Source organism: Megalobrama amblycephala, linkage group LG22 (genome assembly GCF_018812025.1).
Source record: "Megalobrama amblycephala isolate DHTTF-2021 linkage group LG22, ASM1881202v1, whole genome shotgun sequence".
Classification (NCBI taxonomy): Eukaryota; Metazoa; Chordata; class Actinopteri; order Cypriniformes; family Xenocyprididae; genus Megalobrama; species Megalobrama amblycephala.
Window position 1 is genome coordinate 17,924,326 of NC_063065.1, and position 20,876 is coordinate 17,945,201.

The window sequence follows — 20,876 nt, forward strand, 5'->3', positions numbered from 1 at the left end:
ATATCCAAGTTCTAGAACAACATATGCTCCCATCCAGACATCGTCTCTTTCAGGGAAGACCTTGCATTTTCCAACATGACAATGCCAGACCACATACTGCATCAATTACAACATCATGGCTGCGTAGAAGGAGGATCCGAGTACTGAAATGGCCAGCCTGCAGTCCGGATCTTTCACCCATAGAAAACATTTGGCGCATCATAAAGAGGAAGATGCGACAAAGAAGACCTAAGACAGTTGAGCAACTAAAAGCCTGTATTAGACAAGAATGGGACAACATTCCTATTCCTAAACTTGAGCAACTTGTCTCCTCAGTCCCCAGACGTTTGCAGACTGTTATAAAAAAGAAGAGGGGATGCCATACAGTGGTAAACAAGGCCTTGTCCCAACTTTTTTGAGATGTGTTGATGCCATGAAATTTAAAATAAACTTATTTTTCCCTTAAAATGATACATTTTCTCAGTTTAAACATTTGATATGTCATCTATGTTGTATTCTGAATAAAATATTGAAATTTGAAACGTCCACATCATTGCATTCTGTTTTTATTCACAATTTGTACAGTGTCCCAACTTTTTTGGAATCAGGTTTGTATTTAATGCAATACTCTACTAAATTGAAATTTGGTTATTTCTTGATTTAAAGGTGCCCTAGAACCAGTTTTTACAAGACGTAATATAAGTCTAAGGTGTCCCCTGAATGTGTCTGTGAAGTTTCAGCTCAAAATACCCCATAGATATTTTTAATTAATTTTTTTAACTGCCTATTTTGGGGCATCATTAACTATGCACCGATTCAGGCTGCGGCCCCTTTAAATCGCGCGCTCCCTGCCCCCCGAGCTCTTGACTATAATACAGTGCATTTACAAAGTTCACACAGCTAATATAACCCTCAAATGGATCTTTACAAGATGTTCGTCATGCATACTGCATGCATGCGTCGGATCATGTGAGTATAGTATTTTTTTTGGATGTTTACATTTGATTCTGAATGAGTTTGAGGCTATGCTTCGTTACTAAAGCTAACATTACACATTGTTGGAGAGATTTATAAAGAATGAAGTTGTGTTTATGCATTATACAGACTGCAAGTGTTTAAAAATGAAAATAGCGACAGCTCTCTTGTCTCTGTGAATACAGTAAAAAACGATGGTAACTTTAACCACATTTAACAGTACATTAGCAACATGCTAACGAAACATTTATAAAGACAATTTACAAATATCACTAAAAATATCATGTAATCATGGATCATGTCAGTTATTATCGCTCCATCTGCCATTTTTCGCTGTTGTTCTTGCTTGCTTAACTAGTCTGATGATTCAGCTGTGCACATCCAGACGTTTTGCCCTTGTCTAATGCCTTGAACATGGGCTGGCATATGCAAATATTGGGGGCGTACATATTAATGATCCCGACTGTTACGTAACAGTCGGTGTTATGTTGAGATTCGCCTGTTTTTCAGAGGCCTTTTAAACAAATGAGATTTACACAAGAAGGAGGAAACAATGGAGTTTGAGACTCACTGTATGTCATTTCCATGTACTGAACTCTTGTTATTCAACTATGCCAAGGTAAATTAAGTTTTTGATTCTAGGGCACCTTTAATGTGATATGACAGGGACTAGGACTTTAAAGCTAATTGAACATGTTTATTTATTAAATGAACCTCATGCAAAAATAGTGAAGGCTGCAAGAAATGTCTGTTTCTTATAGCTCTGTTATTAGTCTTTTATCAGGTGGTAAAACTCTTGTTGGACAAAGTCATGCTTTTATCTTCATTGTAATTAGCTTTATCAGGAAGGCATTGCCCAGAGAAACCAATTGAGGACAGGTGTTGAAGATAAAGAACTTGATGTTATCGCCCATCAAAAAACAGTTCAAACATGTGGTACAATAACAGGGAAGATTTGCACACATAGTTAGATAATTAAACAGTCAAAAAAACACATCTCCCAATGACCAAAATTGTCAAATAGTTTGCTGAGTCTACTGCCAGAAAAGTTAGAAGGGCATGTCAATGATAGCACTTTTACAACCGTTCCACAAGCGAGAAATCAACTTCAATGCTCTGTTTTCTCAATCAAGTATCAGACACACGCACGCAAAAAAAACACCTCTATTGGGGTTCTGCAACTCCAATAATCTGGTTATGTTTATCTGTTTCTTGCCAGGCAGGTCGTATCAATGTGTACGAAATGGCAGGCGACTCCGAGGATACAAGCTTGTGCTTTTCTTACCGGCTTGTCTCAGGAAATCGGCCTTATCAGTCTTGCCCAAGCTGTTATATAGCAGAATAATTTTACAGCTGGCTGAGAAAGCCTTGGCGACCCTGGATCGTGTGCTGTGCAGGCAAAATTTAACCTTGGTGTCCCTTATCAAATTAGAACTGCCTTTTGTTTACTACCGGCTGACAGATAGCCATATTTGTGACGGGTCTTTTTCTCTGGGTGAGGCCAAGTGGCAGCAGAGTCGCTGATGGATAATTTATGATTTATGTATATGTGGCAAAACACACTGCTATTTGTACAGCGCTGACATGAAACCAGACTCTAGAGACCATGAGCATTTTTTTTTTGATAAATAAACTAAGGTATGAGCAGTGTGGAGGTCATGTCATAAATTTCTCTTTAAAAAAATATAGCAATGATGCTGGTGTTTTTTTTAATCACTGACAGATCAACAGTTCTTTCTGATAATGTATAGACAGCCGGTCATTAATGCAAAATGCATCTCGACAGGTTAATCAGTTGCCTTAGACATTAGATTATTATTCAAAAATATTTGACTTTTGAAGTATTGGAGTATTTCATAGAGCTGTGCATAATATTTTAAAGTGTGGCACGCTATCCATTATTCCTACGCTCCATGACGCTTTGCGCGAATTATGGGTGTAACTTCCATTAAGCAATCAATGAAAGGCTTGCTCTATAAACACAATAATACGTTTAAAAAACTGAGTACAATGAGATGACATTATTCTACTCACCCTTCAATCATTGAGCATTAAAAGGACATTTAAAAGTGTAAAAGCATCAACGAGGTACTTTCAACAGACCATGAATATATCTGTAGGCCTGTTATGTAACATACGTTGCCTTAATCAAACATTTCATTAAATTCAGCATTGCGGGATACTTTTTTGAAGTGATTTCCGTCATTTTGACAGATAATTAATTGTATTTACCTGTAAAAACAAACCTGGAAAGAAACGTGAGGATTTGAGGAGAAAAACGAGAGATTCTTTGTGCATTCCAGTGAATGCAAATACAGGACTGACAACCGTATTGTGCTGCTGTGTGAACTTGGCCTAAATGTAACCATTTATTCACTCAAGTCAAGTCACCTTTATTTATATAGTGCTTTTTACAATGCAGATTGTGTCAAAGAAGCTTTACATTGATAACTGGTATATAATTTTGGCTGTACAGCAGCTCTTAAAGAATAGTGTCAATGTAGGCAGATCAAAGCACTGTTGAATATCAAATGTCAAGTCAAATGTCAAGTGTCCCCAACTAAGCAAGCCAAAGACGACAGCGGCAAGGAACCCAAACTCCAACAGGTGACATCAGGTGGCAAACAAGTGGCAAATAGGTGTTAAAAAACCTTGGGAGAAACCAGGCTTAGTTGGGGGCCAGTTCTCCTCTGGCGAACAGTGCTTTGTTACGATTCAGGTAGCTATCATAAGTCCGATGGGATTGCAACATTCAAAGTATTTATTCCAGTTCCATCCAGTTGAGGATCGTATTCATCACTGCGGTATGGACGGTTTGTTGAGAAACTATGCCACTGGTTGTTGTGTCAATGAGGCCTTCACAATGGATGATCTAGTTGAATATTAGCGTAGATGCCATTCTTCTTCTGATGTAACGAGTACATCTGGTGTTATAGGAAGTGTTCCCGGTTCCAGCTGACCTAATTTATGCAGCCTAATAATCCTTTAACGGATTTGAAAATATAAATTGATAATGTGTTATGTGTATGCCAGGATAAAGAGATGTGTTTTTAGTCTAGATTTAAACTGACAGAGTGTGTCTGCTTCCTGAACAATGCTAGGACTCACATAATATCTACAAATAAAATGAAAAATTGAAAATGAATAGCAGAAAATTAAATTAACTTTAAATTCCTTTTGAGGTTCTCAGTTTATATTAGAACACATATAAAGACAAGAAGCAAATCTATCAAAATAAAAAAAACAGTATTTTTTTTATTTGTAATTTTATATATATATATATATATATATATATATATATATATATATATATATCTTGTGTTGGCAAAGCTGAATTTTCAGCATCGTTAATCCAGTCTTCAGTGTCACATGTTCCTTCAGAAATCATTCTAATATGTCAATTTGCTGCTCAAGAAACATTTATTGTTTACAATTGTACAAAATATTTGTGTACAATTTTTTTTTTTCAGGATTCTTTGATGAATAGAAAAAATAGAAAAGTATATAATTTTTAACCTTAAATGCACATCTTGAACTTGCTCTCTTCTTCTTCTTCTTCTTCTCTATTTGAATTCCAGCAGTGTAGATGCAGCTAAGTGTATTACTACTGCCCTCCACAGGTCAAAGTTTGAACTAATTGTTATATACTATTGAACTAGCATATTGCATATAAAAATTAGTTCAAACTTTGACCTGTGGAGGGCAGTAATACGCTTAGCTGCATCTACACTGCTGGAATTCAAATAGATAAGAAGAAGAGAGCTAGTTCAAGATGAGCATTTAAGGTTAAAAACGTATATAATTTTCAATTTTTTAAAAAAAATGAGCGATGGTTTCACTAGATAAGACCCTTATTTCTCATCTGGGATCATGTAGAACAATTTGAACCTGCAGTGAAACTAATTTTGACCTTCAATCGTTTGGTGCCCATTCAAGTCCACTATAATGAGAAAATTCCTGGAATGTTTTCATCAAAAACTTAAATTTCTTTTCAACTGAAGAAAGAAAGACATGGACATCTTGGATGACATGGAGGTGAGTAAATTATCAGGAAAAGTTTATTTAAAAGTGAACTATTCCTTTAATGCATCCTTGCTGAATAAAAGTATTAATTTCTTTAATTTCTTTTCAAAAAAATAAAAATAAAAATTCTTACTGACCCCAAACTTTTGAACGGTAGTGTAAAATGTTACAAAAGCTTTGTATTTTAGATAAATGCTGTTCTTTTGAACTGTTTTCAACATTGATAATAATAACAAATATTTATTGAGGAACTAATCATCATATTAGAATGATTTCTGAAAGATCATGTGACACTGAAGACTGGAGTAATGATGCTGAAAATTCAGCTTTTCCAACACGAGAATAAATTACTTTGTAAAATATATTCAAATAGAAAACAGTTATTTTAAAGTGTAATATTTTTTCACAATATTACTGTTTTTACAGTATTTTTAATTAAATAAATTAAGCCTTGGTGAGCAGACAAAACTTCTTTTAAAAACATTAAAAATCTTACCGATCCCAAACTTTATATATATATATATATATATATATATATATATATATATATATATATATATATATATATATATATATATATATATATACCCCTTTGTTTAATTGTGTATTTATTTATTTTTGCATTTTTGTTTATTTATTTAAATCGTTTCTTGTTCTTTATTTATTTACCTAATTATTTATTTACTTATTTAATTGTGTATTTATTTATTTTTACAGATCTATCTATCTATCTATCTATCTATCTATCTATCTATCTATCTATCTATCTATCTATCTATCTATCTATCTATCTATCTATCTATCTATCTATCTATCTGTCTGTCTGTCTGTCTGTCTGTCTGTCTGTCGCATTCTGGACGACGACCTCAATAGAATCCGTGTAGGTGTACAATCCACCTCTAGATGTCGCTGTGACAAACGTCACACAATATTCTGGAGCTCAAGCGCTTGTCTTCGGCACTCGTTGATTGTACACAAATGTGGACTGGACGCATGCTGCTGGATATCCATTCACAGAGTGAGTACACTAGAGATACATGCTGTGTCTGTTAACCTAGCGAGCTGACTACCTAGATAGCGATTTTATTTGCGTTTGATGCCCCCAGAAATGTTTTCTAGTCGAACGCTGAACGCGCATATGTCAGCTGTTTAGTTAGTCAGCTGTCTAGGTTTGTGAAAAAGCCAAATGTTCAGTAAGTGTTCAGTAAGTCGCTCTGGGTTCTCTGTACATTTTGATGGCATGTTTATCTTCTCCATCACTTTTATGGATGGATTATTTCTCATAGTTTATATAATGTATGTATTAATTTTCGTGATGTAATTATTTTTTTTTACAATATCTCTTGAGGTTTACTTTGAGAGACTAGAGAGTGAAACTCGGCCTGCTGAAGTTTAAGTAGTGAGCTTTGCTAAAGATTTGAGTGAAATCGTGCCAGAGCTGAAAGCTGTAGATAATGATATTTGACTTTCATTAAAAATACATTCTGTGTCTGAAGAAGCACTTGTGTGATTTAGTTGTGCACATAATGAGGGAGTTATTAAAGTTTGTAAACTAAATTATTTGGGCACTCAACCTTAGAATGAACTCTGGCTCTTCTTTAAAGTACAAAAACAACTGATGTCAAGCAGAGAATTTCCCCAGACTAAGTCAGAGAGCCTTGAAATTTCAGTCAATAAAGCTAATTACAAAAACACCCAGAGGGGAAAAAACTACACAACAAGGGCCAAATTAATTAAAGACACAATGGAGGAAAGAAAGAACTTACTTTAGCCATTGATAAGGCTGATTTTTTTTAAACTACTGTTAGTCTTTCCTTTTGAAGTTTAAAAAAAAAAAAAAACCTCCCTCAACCCTTGTCTTTTACTGTGTTGTGATGAAGATAATTGTGAGGTGTTTACCATCAGAATCACCTTTTCAAGCTGATGAATGTTTCAACAATTTAATGATAGTAATTATACTAATTGCAAATTCTCAAAAGCAACTTGCACAACAAACACATGTGTGACTTAATTCTCTGGAACACAAATGGAGAAATTTTAAAGGATTGGGCTGGTCACTCTTTTCCATGCCTGTGCGCCTGGTTGTAAAGTATTTTTGAGTCCGATAGAGAAAATAGTCTGATTCATGCCTTATTTTTTCCTGCTGATCGTATTATTTCAGGCCTCCACCTCTCCTTTCAATCCGATCAAAATTTCATTTGAATTGATTCATTGATTGATTGAGGTGTTTATATCAAGGCTTTTCAGTCCAATTGAAGCAGTCATTCAATTATAAATGGTTTATTTCCGTACATGTAAACAGCTATTGGGAAGAACATTTAAAGGGTTAGTTCACCCAAAAATGAAAATGATGTCATTAATGACTCACCCTCATGTTGTTACAAACCCATAAGATTCATCTTCAGAACACAAATTAAGATATTTTAGATTTAGTCCGAGAGCTTTCTGTCCCTTCATTGAAAATGTATGTACGGTATACTGTCCATGTCCAGAAGGGTAATAAAAACATCATCAAAGTAGTACATGTGACATCAGAGGGTCAGTTAGAATTTTTTTGACGCATCGAAAATACATTTTGGTCCAAAAATAACAAAAACTACGACTTTATTCAGCATTGTATTCTCTTCCAGGTCTGTTGTCAATTCTGGGTCAAATAAATATGGCTGAGCAAAAAGTCTTCCTCCGTGTCGAAATCCTTGGACATGTTTGCGAAGGTTGTTTTGTTACAGCGTGCGTCTCCCTCAGACTGTAAACGAAGCTCGGGCGCACCAGATAACACGTCACTGCGGAGTCGTGAACGCGGATTGACAACAGACCCGGAAGAGAAGACAATGTTGAATAAAGTCGTAGTTTTTGTTACTTTTGGACCAAAATGTATTTTTGATGCTTCAAAAAATTCTAACTAACCCACTGATGTCACATGGACTCCTTTGATGATGCTTTTATTACCTTTCTGGACATGGACAGTATACCGTACATACATTTTCAATGGAGGGACAGAAAGCTCTGGGACTAAATCTAAAATATCTTAAACTGTGTTCCGAAGATGAACGAAGGTCTTACGGGTTTGGAACGACATGAGGGTGAGTCATTAATGACATAATTTTCACAGTTTTTGGGTGAACTAACCCTTTAAAGGAATAGTTAACCTCAAAATGAATATCATCCCATAATTTACTCACCCTCAAGCCATCCTAGGTGTAAACGATTTTCTTCTTTTAGCCGATCACAATCCGCGTTATATTCCCAGCTTTGTAATGGCATTGAATAGTGTCCGAGTTTTTGAAGCTTCAAAAAGCGCATTCATCCATCATAAAATTAATCTATACGACTCCAGTGGGTTAATAAATGCCTTCTGAAGCGATACGATGTGTTTTTGTAAGAAAAAAAAAAGACCAGAATGATTCTTCAAACTCTCTCTTTGTGTTCCACTGAAGAAAGAAAGTCATACGGACTTGATTTGACATGAGGGTAAATTATAATAATACAATAAATGATGAGTTTTCATTTTGGGTGCACTGCTCCTTTAAGGCCCACCTGCTTGAGTTTCTTGAGTTTCTGGTGCAGTGTCTTTTTGACAGCACTCAGATTTCATCAATAGTTTTGTGGGTGTCAGGTTGGATTAGCCCCTTTTAGTTGCTATGTTGATCCATTTTGGCAGAGTGTTAGGGATGCACCTCTCTACCTCTATTGATCTGTTACTCCCAGCAGGATTGATCCAAGTAATGACATTTTGCACTGTGTTGAGTAAATAATTATATATTTATCTTGTATATAAAGCTCAGAGTGGTGTCCTCTCAACCAGTGCTTTCATAATCAGCCAGGATAAGATATCTGCTTCAGGACAGCATACAACAATCAATGAAATTCTATTTCTGGTTCTGAAGCTTGAAACATTTCTGTTTATCATTTAAATGAGGTGTTGTTTAAAACTTTAGCTACGTAGCTGTGAAGAATGAATGCACTTAAATATATTCATTCCATAATAAGTACTCTTTCTAAAAGTATGTTAAAGTCAAGTCAAACAGTCGTGTTAATTTAAATTAAATTAAAAACATATGTAATTACATAATAACTTATATTCTCTTTGAAATACGGTTAAAATACTACCCTGAGCTAAATATACCATTTATTGTAAACTAAATATACTTTAATGTAATTTCTAATTAAACTTATAAGTCATGTATTATTTAAATATATTTAGTTGCACATTTGTAATAATGAAGTAGTAATTACATTTAAAATATAAATAACTTGAAATATAATATTAACAACACACTACAGTTATAATTGTAATACCTTACATGTGCTTTAGTATGTTAGTCAACACATCAACATAAGTGAGCTTCTTTAAAGCATGATGGCAGATAATTAAAACGTAAAACTTTTAATTGGACATTATTACAACATGCATTTTAATGTGCAGGTGTACTTAAATGTGTTATGAAACAGTTAAGTGTACTCTCTTTAAGTGGCCTTTTATTTCAGTAATATTATATTATCTGCAAGCAGGTTTTTTAAAAAAATATACTTTTAAGATTTGAAATACACTTACATTGCACATTCATTGCAAATTTTACAAGGGTTCTTTTCTGAAATTATTAAAATAAGCTAACACGTAGGCTATTATTATTATTATTATCATCATTGAATTATTCACTCAAGGGATTTATTCAAAAACACTCATTCATTGAAGAATTAAAGGTGCCATCGAACGGTTTTTTACAAGATGTAATATAAGTCTAAGGTGTCCCCTGAATGTGTCTGTGAAGTTTCAGTTTTGTGAAGTTTAAAAAAAATTTTAAATAAATTTTTTTAACTGCCTGTTTTAGGGCATCATTAAATATGAGCCGATTTATGCTGTGCGGCCCCTTTAAATGCTGACGCTCCCCGCCCACGGAGCTCGCGCTTGCCTTAAACAGTGCCTAAACAAAGTTTACACAGCTAATATAACCCTCAAATGGATCTTTACAAAGTGTTCGTCATGCATGCGGCATGCATGCGTCGGATTATGTGAGTATTGTATACTGTTATATTGTTTACATTGATTCTGAATGAATTTGAAGCTGTGCTCCGTGGCTAACGGCTAATGCTACTCTGTTGGAGAGATTTATAAAGAATGAAGTTGTGTTTATGCATTATACAGACTGCAAGTGTTTAAAAATGAAAATAGCGACGGCTCTTGTCTCCGTGAATACAGTAATAAACGATGGTAACTTTAACCACATTAAACAGTACATTAGCAACATGCTAACGAAACATTTAGAAAGACAGTTTACAAATATCACTAAAAATATCATGATATCATGGATCATGACAGTTATTATTGCTCCATCTGCCATTTTTCACTATTGTTCTTGCTTGCTTACCTAGTCTGATGATTTGGCTGTGCTGCTCCAGACGTTACTGGCTGCCCTTGTCTAATGCCTTTCATAATGTTGGGAACATGGGCTGGCATATGCAAATATTGGGGGCGTACACCCCGACTGTTACGTAACAGTCGGTGTTATGTTGAGATTCGCCTGTTCTTCAGAGGTCTTTTAAACAAATGAGATTTATATAAGAAGGAGGAAACAATGGAGTTTGAGACTCACTGTATGTCATTTCCATGTACTGAACTCTTGTTATTTAACTATGCCAAGGTAAATTAAATTTTTAATTCTAGGGCACCTTTAAATACTAGGAGGCATGCAATGGTTATTTTATATTTATTTGCAATTATAATAAGCAAAAATACAAAAGTAGCACAATATTGTGTCTAAAAGGTTGTTAGCTTTTGTTTGTTAAGCAATATCACACATGCAAATGTGTGCTGTTGTCTTGTCTTCTCTTCTCTACGTGGGTGATTCCTGAGCAGAATAATCTGTGGTGTGGAATAGTAATTTGGCTGTGTGAGACTACCCTTAAACTAGTAACATATTACAGGAGTAGAGCATAGGTAAGTTAGATAGGAAAAGTTAGTATTCACAGGGCAGTGAGTTCATATAGACAAGACTGTGAAAGAAGGTGAGCGCTGAACATTTCTTCCATGTTTTTATCTTGTATATTAGACTCTTTAAATGATCTATTGTGTTTTAGATTTCAGTGTATTACTTTATCTGTCATATTATAAAATTTTGATTAGAACATCTAATTTGTCAGATATTCATTCTACAGAAACGAAGACCTTTTTGTTGTTGTCTCTTAATATGTTTTTATTTGTTTTCTTCTTCAGTTGATGAATCCAGCTTATTATAAACACGACCATGGATGAATTCGCTCCATTAGATTGCCTTTTGCCTTCAGGTATTTATTCATTTGAAACCAATTTAAACGTCTGAATGTATTTATTCTTGCCCATGCATGCATTTACACTTTGTCTAGAAGAACATAAACGTAGTTAATAAATACATCACAGAAGTTCAGCACGGTTACAATGAACTACATTTTACAAAGACTTTAAATTTGCCACTTTGCATGTTCACAGTTATTATAATGTGCTATGTCTTACACGTTATTACTGAATTTTAATGAAAATATTTTACTTTCAGTGTTTTTTTTTTTTTTTTTATTCACTGAGGATGAGAATAAGATTTTCAAAGGAATGAAATGGTTTCCTATGTCCATCATTTCTGCTTTTCATATGCTTCTCCGCAGTGTTTATTCAGGTGTAATCATATTTTTTAATCATTTACTTGGTTTGCACAGATGAGACTACACCAACATGAGCATATTGATGATGCCAAATGTCTGTTTTGCATATTTTATCACACAATGTGGATTTCTGGGTGTGTTTTTATTAGATCTGTACATTTATTATTGGTTCTATGAATAGATTAACCTAAAACTGTGCTGTTTACTTGAGCAAAAATTAGGAATTATTAAAACAAGCCAATTTAAAGGGTTAGTTCAATCAAAAATTAAAATTCTGTCATTAATTACTTACCCTAATGTCGTTCCACACCCGTAAGACCTTCGTTCATCTTCGGAACACAAATTAAGATATTTTTCATAAATCCGATGGCTCAGTGAGGCTTCCATTGCCAGCAAGACAATTAACAGAAAGGTACTAAAAACATATTTAAAGCAGTTCATGTGATTACAGTGGTTATGAAGCAACGATAATACTTTTTGTGCGCCAAAAAACAAAATAACGACTTTATTCAACAATATTTAGTGATGGGCGATTTCAAAACACCGCTTCATGAAGCTTCGAAGCTTTACGAATCTTTTGTTATGAATCAGTGTTTCGAAGCACATATCAAACTTGTGATTTCAGTAAACGAGGCTTCGTTACGTGATAAGTGTTTCGAAATTTCAATGGTTCACCACTGGGGAATTTGGCAGTTTGATGCACACTCCGAACCACTGATTCGAAATAAAAGATTCGTAAAGCTTCGAAGCTTCATGAAGCAGTGTTTTGAAATCGACCATCACTAGATATTGTTGGGTGCACAAAAAGTATTCTCGTTGCTTCATAACATTAAGGTTGAACCACTGTAGTCACATGAACTGTTTTAAATGTATCTTTAGTACCTTTCTGGGCATTGAAAGTGTTAATTGTCTTGCTGGCAACGGAAACCTCACTGAGCCATCGGATTTTATGAAAAATATCTTAATTTGTGTTCCGAAGATGAACGAAGGTCTTACGGGTGCGGAGCGTCATGAGGGTGAGAAATTAATGACAGAATTTTCATTTTTGATTGAACTAACTCTTTAACACATTTCTTTATTTCCAAGTCCAAGTATTTCCAGGCAATGCTGGATGTGACTTAGTTTTTTGCTTTTTAACAAGATGGTAGAAGCAATTTGGCAATCAGCTAATGATCCCACCAGTCAAGTTAACTTTTCACAGAAATGGATAACAGCCCCCCATGCATTAACTGGACAAAACAGCCCCATTTAATCTGAGAGCAATCTACAGCAAAATAATAGATGTCTTCTGGTGGAATTTTTTTATTCATAATTATATCCCTGTCTGGGTAGGTGCACCATAAATACATGACCGGAAAGTAAGTAATCAGGCTCTAATGATTGGCCAAGAATTGCAGCCAAGCTTTTTCAATGTGTCTGAGACCTCCTGTGGTCATTATAGTAATGAATGCATTCTCAATGACTAACATCAACTTTTGTCCTGCTGTTATCCTCCCTGCACATTTTTGCCGGTAAGGTGGTGAAGAATGTTCATGGTCGAATTTACTAAATGGTTGTACAACTTTACGCCGTATTTCACCACGAAACCTACATCTTATACCGCTAACTGCAAACAATGCTGTTTAACAAGACATAAAAGGCCTTGAAAAAGTGCTCCAATGTGAAAATTCTTAAAACACGTTTCGCTAGAACCCTTATTCCTCGTCTGGGATTGTGTAGAGCCCTTTGAAGCTGCATTTAAATTGAAATTTGGACCTTCAACCCGTTGGTAGCTGTTGAAGTCCACTATATGGAGAAAAATCCTGGAATGTTTTCCTCAAAAACCTTAATTTCTTTTCGACTGAAGAAAGAAAGACATAAACATCTTGGATGACATGGGGGTGAGTCAATTATCAGGACATTTTCATTCTGAAGTGAACTAATCCTTTAAGGTAAAGAATTAGGTGTGAAACCATCAGGAACCCTTCAGTCTCCAGTGCTAATATTTTCCTGAACTGTGACCTACTTGGAGTCTCCAGAAGTACAAAGTGTCAGATTCTCTTTGCTAAGGTAAAATTCTAAAAAAAAAAACCTCTGAAATCCCCACTTAATAAGAATCACAAGCTGAAGTGTTGTGAAATACATGAAGACTGATTTATTTTTTTAAAAGGATTTATAGACCGGTAGGCTGAGAGTGACTCTTGAGGGACCAGCACCACTTCCTCTTGTACCATTGTTTGAAGTATTTATCTTCCAGAATCTGACAGTAAGTTTTGGGAGTTCATTTTAAGTCCATCTCCTACCCTGAAAGGTCCATCTTGCTCATTGTTAGTAACAGCTCACACCATGACTCCTCGTCACCGCCGCCGTTGTCTGACTTGAACTGGTGCTGATACCTCAAGAGTCACTCTCAACCTATCTGTCCATAAAACTTTTTTTTAAAAATCAGTCTTCATCTATTTCATGACACTTCAGCTTGTGGTTCTTATTAAGTGGGTGTCATGTTTCAGGATTCTTTGCCATAGCAAAGTCTCTGAGAGCCTGACACCTTGTACTTCTGGAGACTCCAGGTAGTTTGGAGTTGGTGGCACTGGAGACTAAGAATTAAGGCAAAGAATTAAGTGTGAAACCACCAGAAACTCTTTTGCAGTTAACATGCATTTTTTCTTCTCTACCTGTTTTTCTGTGACCCAGCTGCCCCAATGAGCATTTCTTGTCCAATGGTCACACCTTAAAGGGTTAGTCCATCCAAAACTTAAATTAATGTCATTTATTACTCCACACCCGTAAGACCTTCGTTAATCTTCAGAACACAAATTAAGATATTTTTGTTGAAATCCGATGGCTCAGTGAGGCCTATATAGCTAGCAATGACATTTCCTCTCTCAAGATCTATTAATGTACTAAAAACATATTTAAATCAGTTCATGTGAGTACAGTGGTTCAATATTAATATTATAAAGCGACGAGAATATTTTTGGTGCGCCAAAAAACAAAATAACGACTTATATAGTGATGGCCAATTTCAAAACACTGCTTCATGAAGCATCGGAGCATAATGAATCAGCGTATCGAATCATGATTCGGATCACGTGTCAAACTGCTGAAATCACGTGACTTTGGCACTGATTCAACACGCTGATTCATTGTGCTCCGAAGCTTCCTGAAGCAGTGTTTTGAAATCACTAAATACGTCGTTATTTTTTAATTTTTTTTGGTGCACCAAAAATATTCTCGTCGCTTTATAATATTAATATTGAACCACTGTACTCACATGAACTGATTTAAATATGTTTTTAGTACATTAACGGATCTTGAGAGAGAAAAATAAGGCATTTTTCACTTCCAGGCTTTAACAATTATATATCACTTAAATGATTATATACAAAATCAATAGTAGTTATTAAGATTGATGGGGTTTGGAATTGGTAAAATGTGCTTGGTAAAAAATAAGATCGGAATATTGACTTGCCTAATAATGATGGACACACTGTACAGTATATCTGTCTTATTTTTTATTTTTTTTATCAAAATCTCAACTTAAAAGTTGTTTACTCTTGCTTCTACACAGCTTTTCTCTCCTGTAAAGAACTGTTTTTAGTGTACTTGCTGTACTTAATTTTCACACCATTTCCCCATAAGGTTCACATACTCAAGAGATTTTGAAACAAAAGACTCAAGAGAACAGAAATACCCTGGAATAGATAGACTCATGTGACCTTACACTTCTCTGAAATGTTCTATATAGCCCTTCAGTGAAATGAAGACTGAAGACATGGCCCAGATTTTTGACCTAGTCCAAAAATACGGCATTCTCAGCATGTGCTTACGATCCTTCGATTCATACATATTCAATAAATGTATATTTAATGGAACTCTGTTTAGAATAAGAAATTGCGTTTCATGTCCTATTCATTCCAATTTGTGAACTAATCAAACCCAGCTTGTTTGTGTTGAATTGCAAATTTGTTGTATCCTAATGAACAGCAAGCTCTCAGCTAATTTGGTATATGATAATTTCTCTGTATTTCAATTGATAATTCCCAGAGACGAATATTCAAATGTGGAAAACGTCCTTGGTGCCCTACTAAAAGTGTGCGCTGTCAAAAATGTAATTTACAGGAAGAGGAGATCTGTGACTGAAATGTGTGAAGAAAAAAAAAACAGATTTTGTATAACCGTTGCAAAATACAGATGTTGTTTCTTCTTGAGTTGTCTACCTTTCGCCACTGTCAAGGGTGTTGCGATAGCTCTCATTAGTTTATACAATGTTTTCGCACCTCAGGACCTTGATATTTCCCCAGTCTGTTCCGCAAGATGTGTTTTGTTCACGCCTGCATCAGGATACTTGTGATTTATTCGGAGACAGTTTTGACACGTACACTTTGTACTCCACTCACCACATTTCCTCATCCTGTGATGTTGGTGATTCTTTTTTAACATTGTGCACTAAAAAAAAACAATGCTCTAATGCTGATGTATGTCCTTAATCCTGCCAGCCTTTATCCATGTAGAGACTTCAATTGTAGCATTGTGCTGTACGGAGAAACGTTTGATTTGCTTCATGTTAGAATAACTATAATTACAAATGTGTGAGCAGCTTGGCTCTGAAACGTATCACAATTAAATGTGTGAACCCATGCAGTTTTTGATTGTTTGGTGCACTGGGATGCCTTACAGAACATTATATTGAAGCATTAAAAACGAAAATTATAATTTTCAAAATTACAGTGTAACCAAATTTTGTTTTCTTCTAGATGAAAGATTAAGAATTTTCATTTTCATTACTGTAATTTATTATTTAATCATTCATTTAAATAAATATATAAGTAAATACTACTATTCAAAAAATCTGTCCTTTACTGACTAATAATTGATTTTCTTAAGTATCAACAAAAATGAAAGTGATCTTTTACATTTTAGGTGTTATATAATATCTGTAAAATTAGCTTAAATTGATCTGATAATATTACACAGCTTGCTTTAAATTGCTACACATAAAGCACATCTAGCAGTTGCGAAAATACATCGGAGTTTGTGTTTAGACAATTACCAAAGGCCTTAGCCTGTATTATCACAGTCATTACTCTTTCTCTTTTCATTAGCTGCTTCTATTTAGAGCTGAATCTCACCAGATGAAGCTAAATATTACAATGAGTTTTTCTCAGTTGCACACTGTAAATGGAAGGACTGAGACTATATCATAACCACAGGATGCTGCTGAAATATTTCTGCCTATTAATGTTCACTTTTGTGTTCTTTCACCAGGAAAACAGAGGATTTGCTTGGTTATCCTAAATCAGCCGTTGGATGAGCGGTACTTCCATGTGCTGTGGAGTAAAGGTATTGATTTTGTGATGAATATCACACATCGGCTTTTGATTTGATGTTTGTCTGTGCTCGTCTGGCTTGCTTGTGAAGTAGAGAATGGTGACATACGTGGCACGTAACTCTCTGGATAAGGTCAGACAGGCCTAATTGGTGATGTATAGAGGCACTGTGTGCTATAAAGCCCCCTATAACCCATAATGCATTAGTCATCTTTTTGATCCCCTGCTGGATGAGGTATGATTATATAACATTTATTTTTCTGTTTGTCTTTATAGTGCTGTGTGCTTTCAGGAACCTTTATTTGTTGATCCCAAACAATTTTCAATTGCGGCCTGAATTATAGCTCTCGTATTGAATTGTAGACCATGACTAGTTATAAGTTGTGTCCCGAATACAACACACTTATACTATGCACTGTGTTCTCTCTTGTTGAAATTGTCAGTGTGGCCCAATGTTGATATTGTTAACTAAAGCTATTAAAATGGTTTTCGTTAATTGAAATCAATCTATATAAATATTAGATCTTAAAATAACTTGCAAAACTTGAACGAAAATTAGAAAATAAGCTGAATCGCTAAAATTACTACAACTAAAACTGAAAAAATATATATAAATCAAAACTGAATAGAAATATGTAAAAAAAAAAAAAAAAAAAAAAAAAATCACAAGCCTGTTACAAATTTACAAAAAAAAACTAAAATTAAAATGAAAACTGAAAATATACAATAAAAGCTATATATACACTCAAAATATTAATAAATTTAATGGTATATAATAATACTAAATTAACACAGTTGTGAACACTGTTGTGAAACTGGCATAGCATAAGTATGCAAATATGAATGTTAGAGCTGTCAGTCAATTAAAAACGTAATCTAATTCATTTCATGAAATTCTAATTAATTAATCATATTTATTAATGTATTTTTGCTGTGAAACTTTCTTAACTGAAGATTATTCATTACATCAGACATTACATTACTGAGGCAGATGACTAAATAATTGAAAAACATTTCTGAACATAAATTATTGAACAACATTTTTAACAAAGGTTTAGGGGGGCATGATTAATTGCATTAATTTTCCTATTGCACTCTGTTTTCATAATTAATTGGACTAATTTTGTGCATTCATTTGATTGCCCTAGTTTTTACATACATGATTTTTCGGGCTCTCAAACCGTTCATCAGTAAAAATAAGTCAAGAAATTGCTTTTTGTTTTTCATTTGATGTAGATGCTTCTCTTAAGATGGTTGCCGCTTTGTTTTTATGCGGGTGAGAGTTTGTCAACCATGTTGCACTAGCTTTTTTTTTCCATTTCATAAGCTGATCTCATTTAAAAACTCTTGATCATGTAATTCCTCTGCCCTTGCATCAGAGATGCTGTGCATTTTTCATGCAGCTTTGCTCTGGAGGCAAAGCAGGTGGGCAAAGAGTGCGTTGCTGGGAGCATGGAAATCATATCCAGATGGTTTTCCTTGAGGGACCAGGGCAGGGAGCTCTGCCCCTCCTCCAGTGAGCCTTAGAAGTGCAGCCCTATGGGCCTGTGGCACCAGCAGCTCCCTATAGGACTGGGTGATCAAAGACCGCTATTTGCAGATACCAACACATTTTTGGACTCTTGTCAAAACTGCTTTCAAAAGTTCACTTCTTTCTTAGTCTAGTTGTTAGTACTGAATTTAGAACCGGAAATGCTTTGTGCAGAAGTAACTTACTAGTGGATTAGTAGATGTATGCTATATGCTTAGACTTCAGAGTAGCTGCCATACTTCATTCAAAACTAGCAAAAACAAGGTTGTGAGGAACAGTTTGTTCATTATATTGTAGTTTGTTACCTGTGTGTCCATCATACTACTGTTACTCACAGCCTTGTTTTTGTTAGCATCAAAATAAATATGCCAACTACTCTCGGGTCTATTTCTGTTTTGTACCCTACACTCTAAAAAATTGATGGGTTAAAAATGTACACACCGGGACGAATATCGCACGCGTTTATCGTCAGCGTTTTTCGAGTCGTTTTTTGTGTTCACACCCAAGCGATTTTCACCGGCGATGCGCCGAGTTAAAGTGCAAATTCACTCCCTGACAGTATGTGGCGCTTGTGCTTAACGGTAGTGCAAATAAACATATGATATTAATAAAGTTAAAGAAGATTAAAAAAAAAAATGCATATATAAAATGGCATACATACATACATACATATATACTGTATATAGTGCAAGTGAACGGTAGTGTAAATAAACATATTTATGAAACAGACATTCTCAACTATATTTCTTGAATGTAAAAGGAAAAAAAAGTAAAAATACAGAAATAATACACATCTGTGGCAGAGCACCCATAGTGTGCGTCTCAATCAGCTCTCTACTTCACTAGTCAGGGCACTGATCAGGGATTCGGCCACATTCATTTACATGGTATACTAATACACGACCTAGGAAGCTAGGGAGCTGTTTGAGACGCAGGGATAGTTTGTAGGGGTCTTCCTCGTCTACTTACTTTCTCTTTGTCGTCTTGTGTGCTCGGCAAGACCGTTTTGTGCTTGAGCGCCACCAAGTCGTGTTTTACTGTAACTTCAGCAGCTCCAGGCACGTGAACAAAAGCGCCAATCTCATTGATCGGCCAGTTTTTAACGCGGCGCGTCAAACCAAAAAAACGAACCCGATTTTGAAAAAATTACGCTTTTACGCCTCGCGTTTTTCGCGTCGGTGTGCACACTCACATTGGCGCCCGTTGTTTAGTCACGACGCGATATTCGTCCCGGTGTGAACAGGCCTTTAAGTTGGGTTAAAATGGACAAACCCAGCGATTGGGTTGTTTTGATCCAGTGGTTTGGTTAAATGTTTGACTCAACCTGCTGGGTAACGTTAGTTTTATTTAATTAATCTAACTCAATTTTAAAAATTTCTATGTTGCTCGCTTAAAATGAATCCAAAAAGGTTGGAAATTAACATTTATTAATATGTTTAATAAATAATAATTAAAAAATAAACATTTATTAAATTGCTTATTAATAAATGTTCACCTTTTGATTATAACTCTTGCCTCTAGCAAGAGTTATAATCAGTATATATATTTTTTTATATAAAAAAATTATTTTGGGTTCATTTTAAGCCAGCCGTATAGTATGTTTTTAAATAATAGATGAGTTAAATGAAACTGACCCACTGGGTTTGTCCATTTTTAACCCAACTTGGGTTATTTTTAACCCAGAATTTTTTAGAGTGTAGTACCATTCAAAAGTCTGAGTTGGTAAGATTTCTTTTTATGTTTTTGAAAGAAGTTTCTTGTGCTCATCAAAGCTGCATTATTTTATCGATAATTCAGTAAAACCATTAATATTGTGGAATATTATTACAATTTGAAATTTCTGATTTCTTTTTTCATATATTTTAAAGGTCCCGTTTTTCGTGGTTTTTTGAAGCTTTGATTGTGTTTATAGTGTGCAATATAATGTGTTCATGTTTCGCGTGTAAAAAAAACACAGTATTTTTCACATAATTTACTTATCTGTATACCGCTGTTTCCACTGTCATAAAAACGGGCTGATGACTTCCTTGTTCTATGAAGTCCCTCCTTCAAAAATACGTAACGAGTTCTGATTGTGCCAGCGGTTCCTGTGTTGTGATTCGACAGCAGGTTCTGCTCCATCTTTCAAGAATAATCTTTGTGCGAATCCGGCATTAAAGGTGGTACAGAGGATGTTTTGTTTTATACATTTTTGCAATATTACTTGAAACTGTCTTTACTAACTGATGAAAGACTATTTATTAGGTGCACTGAAAGGAATAATATTAATATACATCATCTGTGCACGAGGTAGGGCCTTAAAAACATCAGCCAATCGTTTACGCGATCATCACGTAAACGATTGGCCCTCTGGCTTGTCAATCACTGCCATGACGTTCCTTGTGAGAGACGCGCGGCTGTGCGCTCTAGTAACTTTCCACACTCCG

The 20,876-nt window shown here is 35.0% G+C and overlaps 1 protein-coding gene across 2 annotated transcripts in view; it reads left to right on the top strand.

Annotated features, from left to right (window-relative positions):
- Positions 1–5,849: 5,849 nt before the first annotated feature.
- tpk1 (thiamin pyrophosphokinase 1) overlaps positions 5,850–20,876 on the top strand; it is a 92,876-nt gene continuing 77,849 nt past the window's right edge. Inside the window, exons 1-3 of one of the 2 annotated variants that reach the window (XM_048174333.1) lie at positions 5,850–5,995; positions 11,192–11,262; positions 16,858–16,932. In XM_048174333.1, the coding sequence (XP_048030290.1) occupies positions 11,223–11,262; positions 16,858–16,932 (115 nt within the window). In that variant the 5' untranslated portion in view covers positions 5,850–5,995; positions 11,192–11,222. The remainder of the gene's footprint in view (positions 5,996–11,191; positions 11,263–16,857; positions 16,933–20,876) is intronic. The other variant, XM_048174332.1, reaches the window with a different exon arrangement.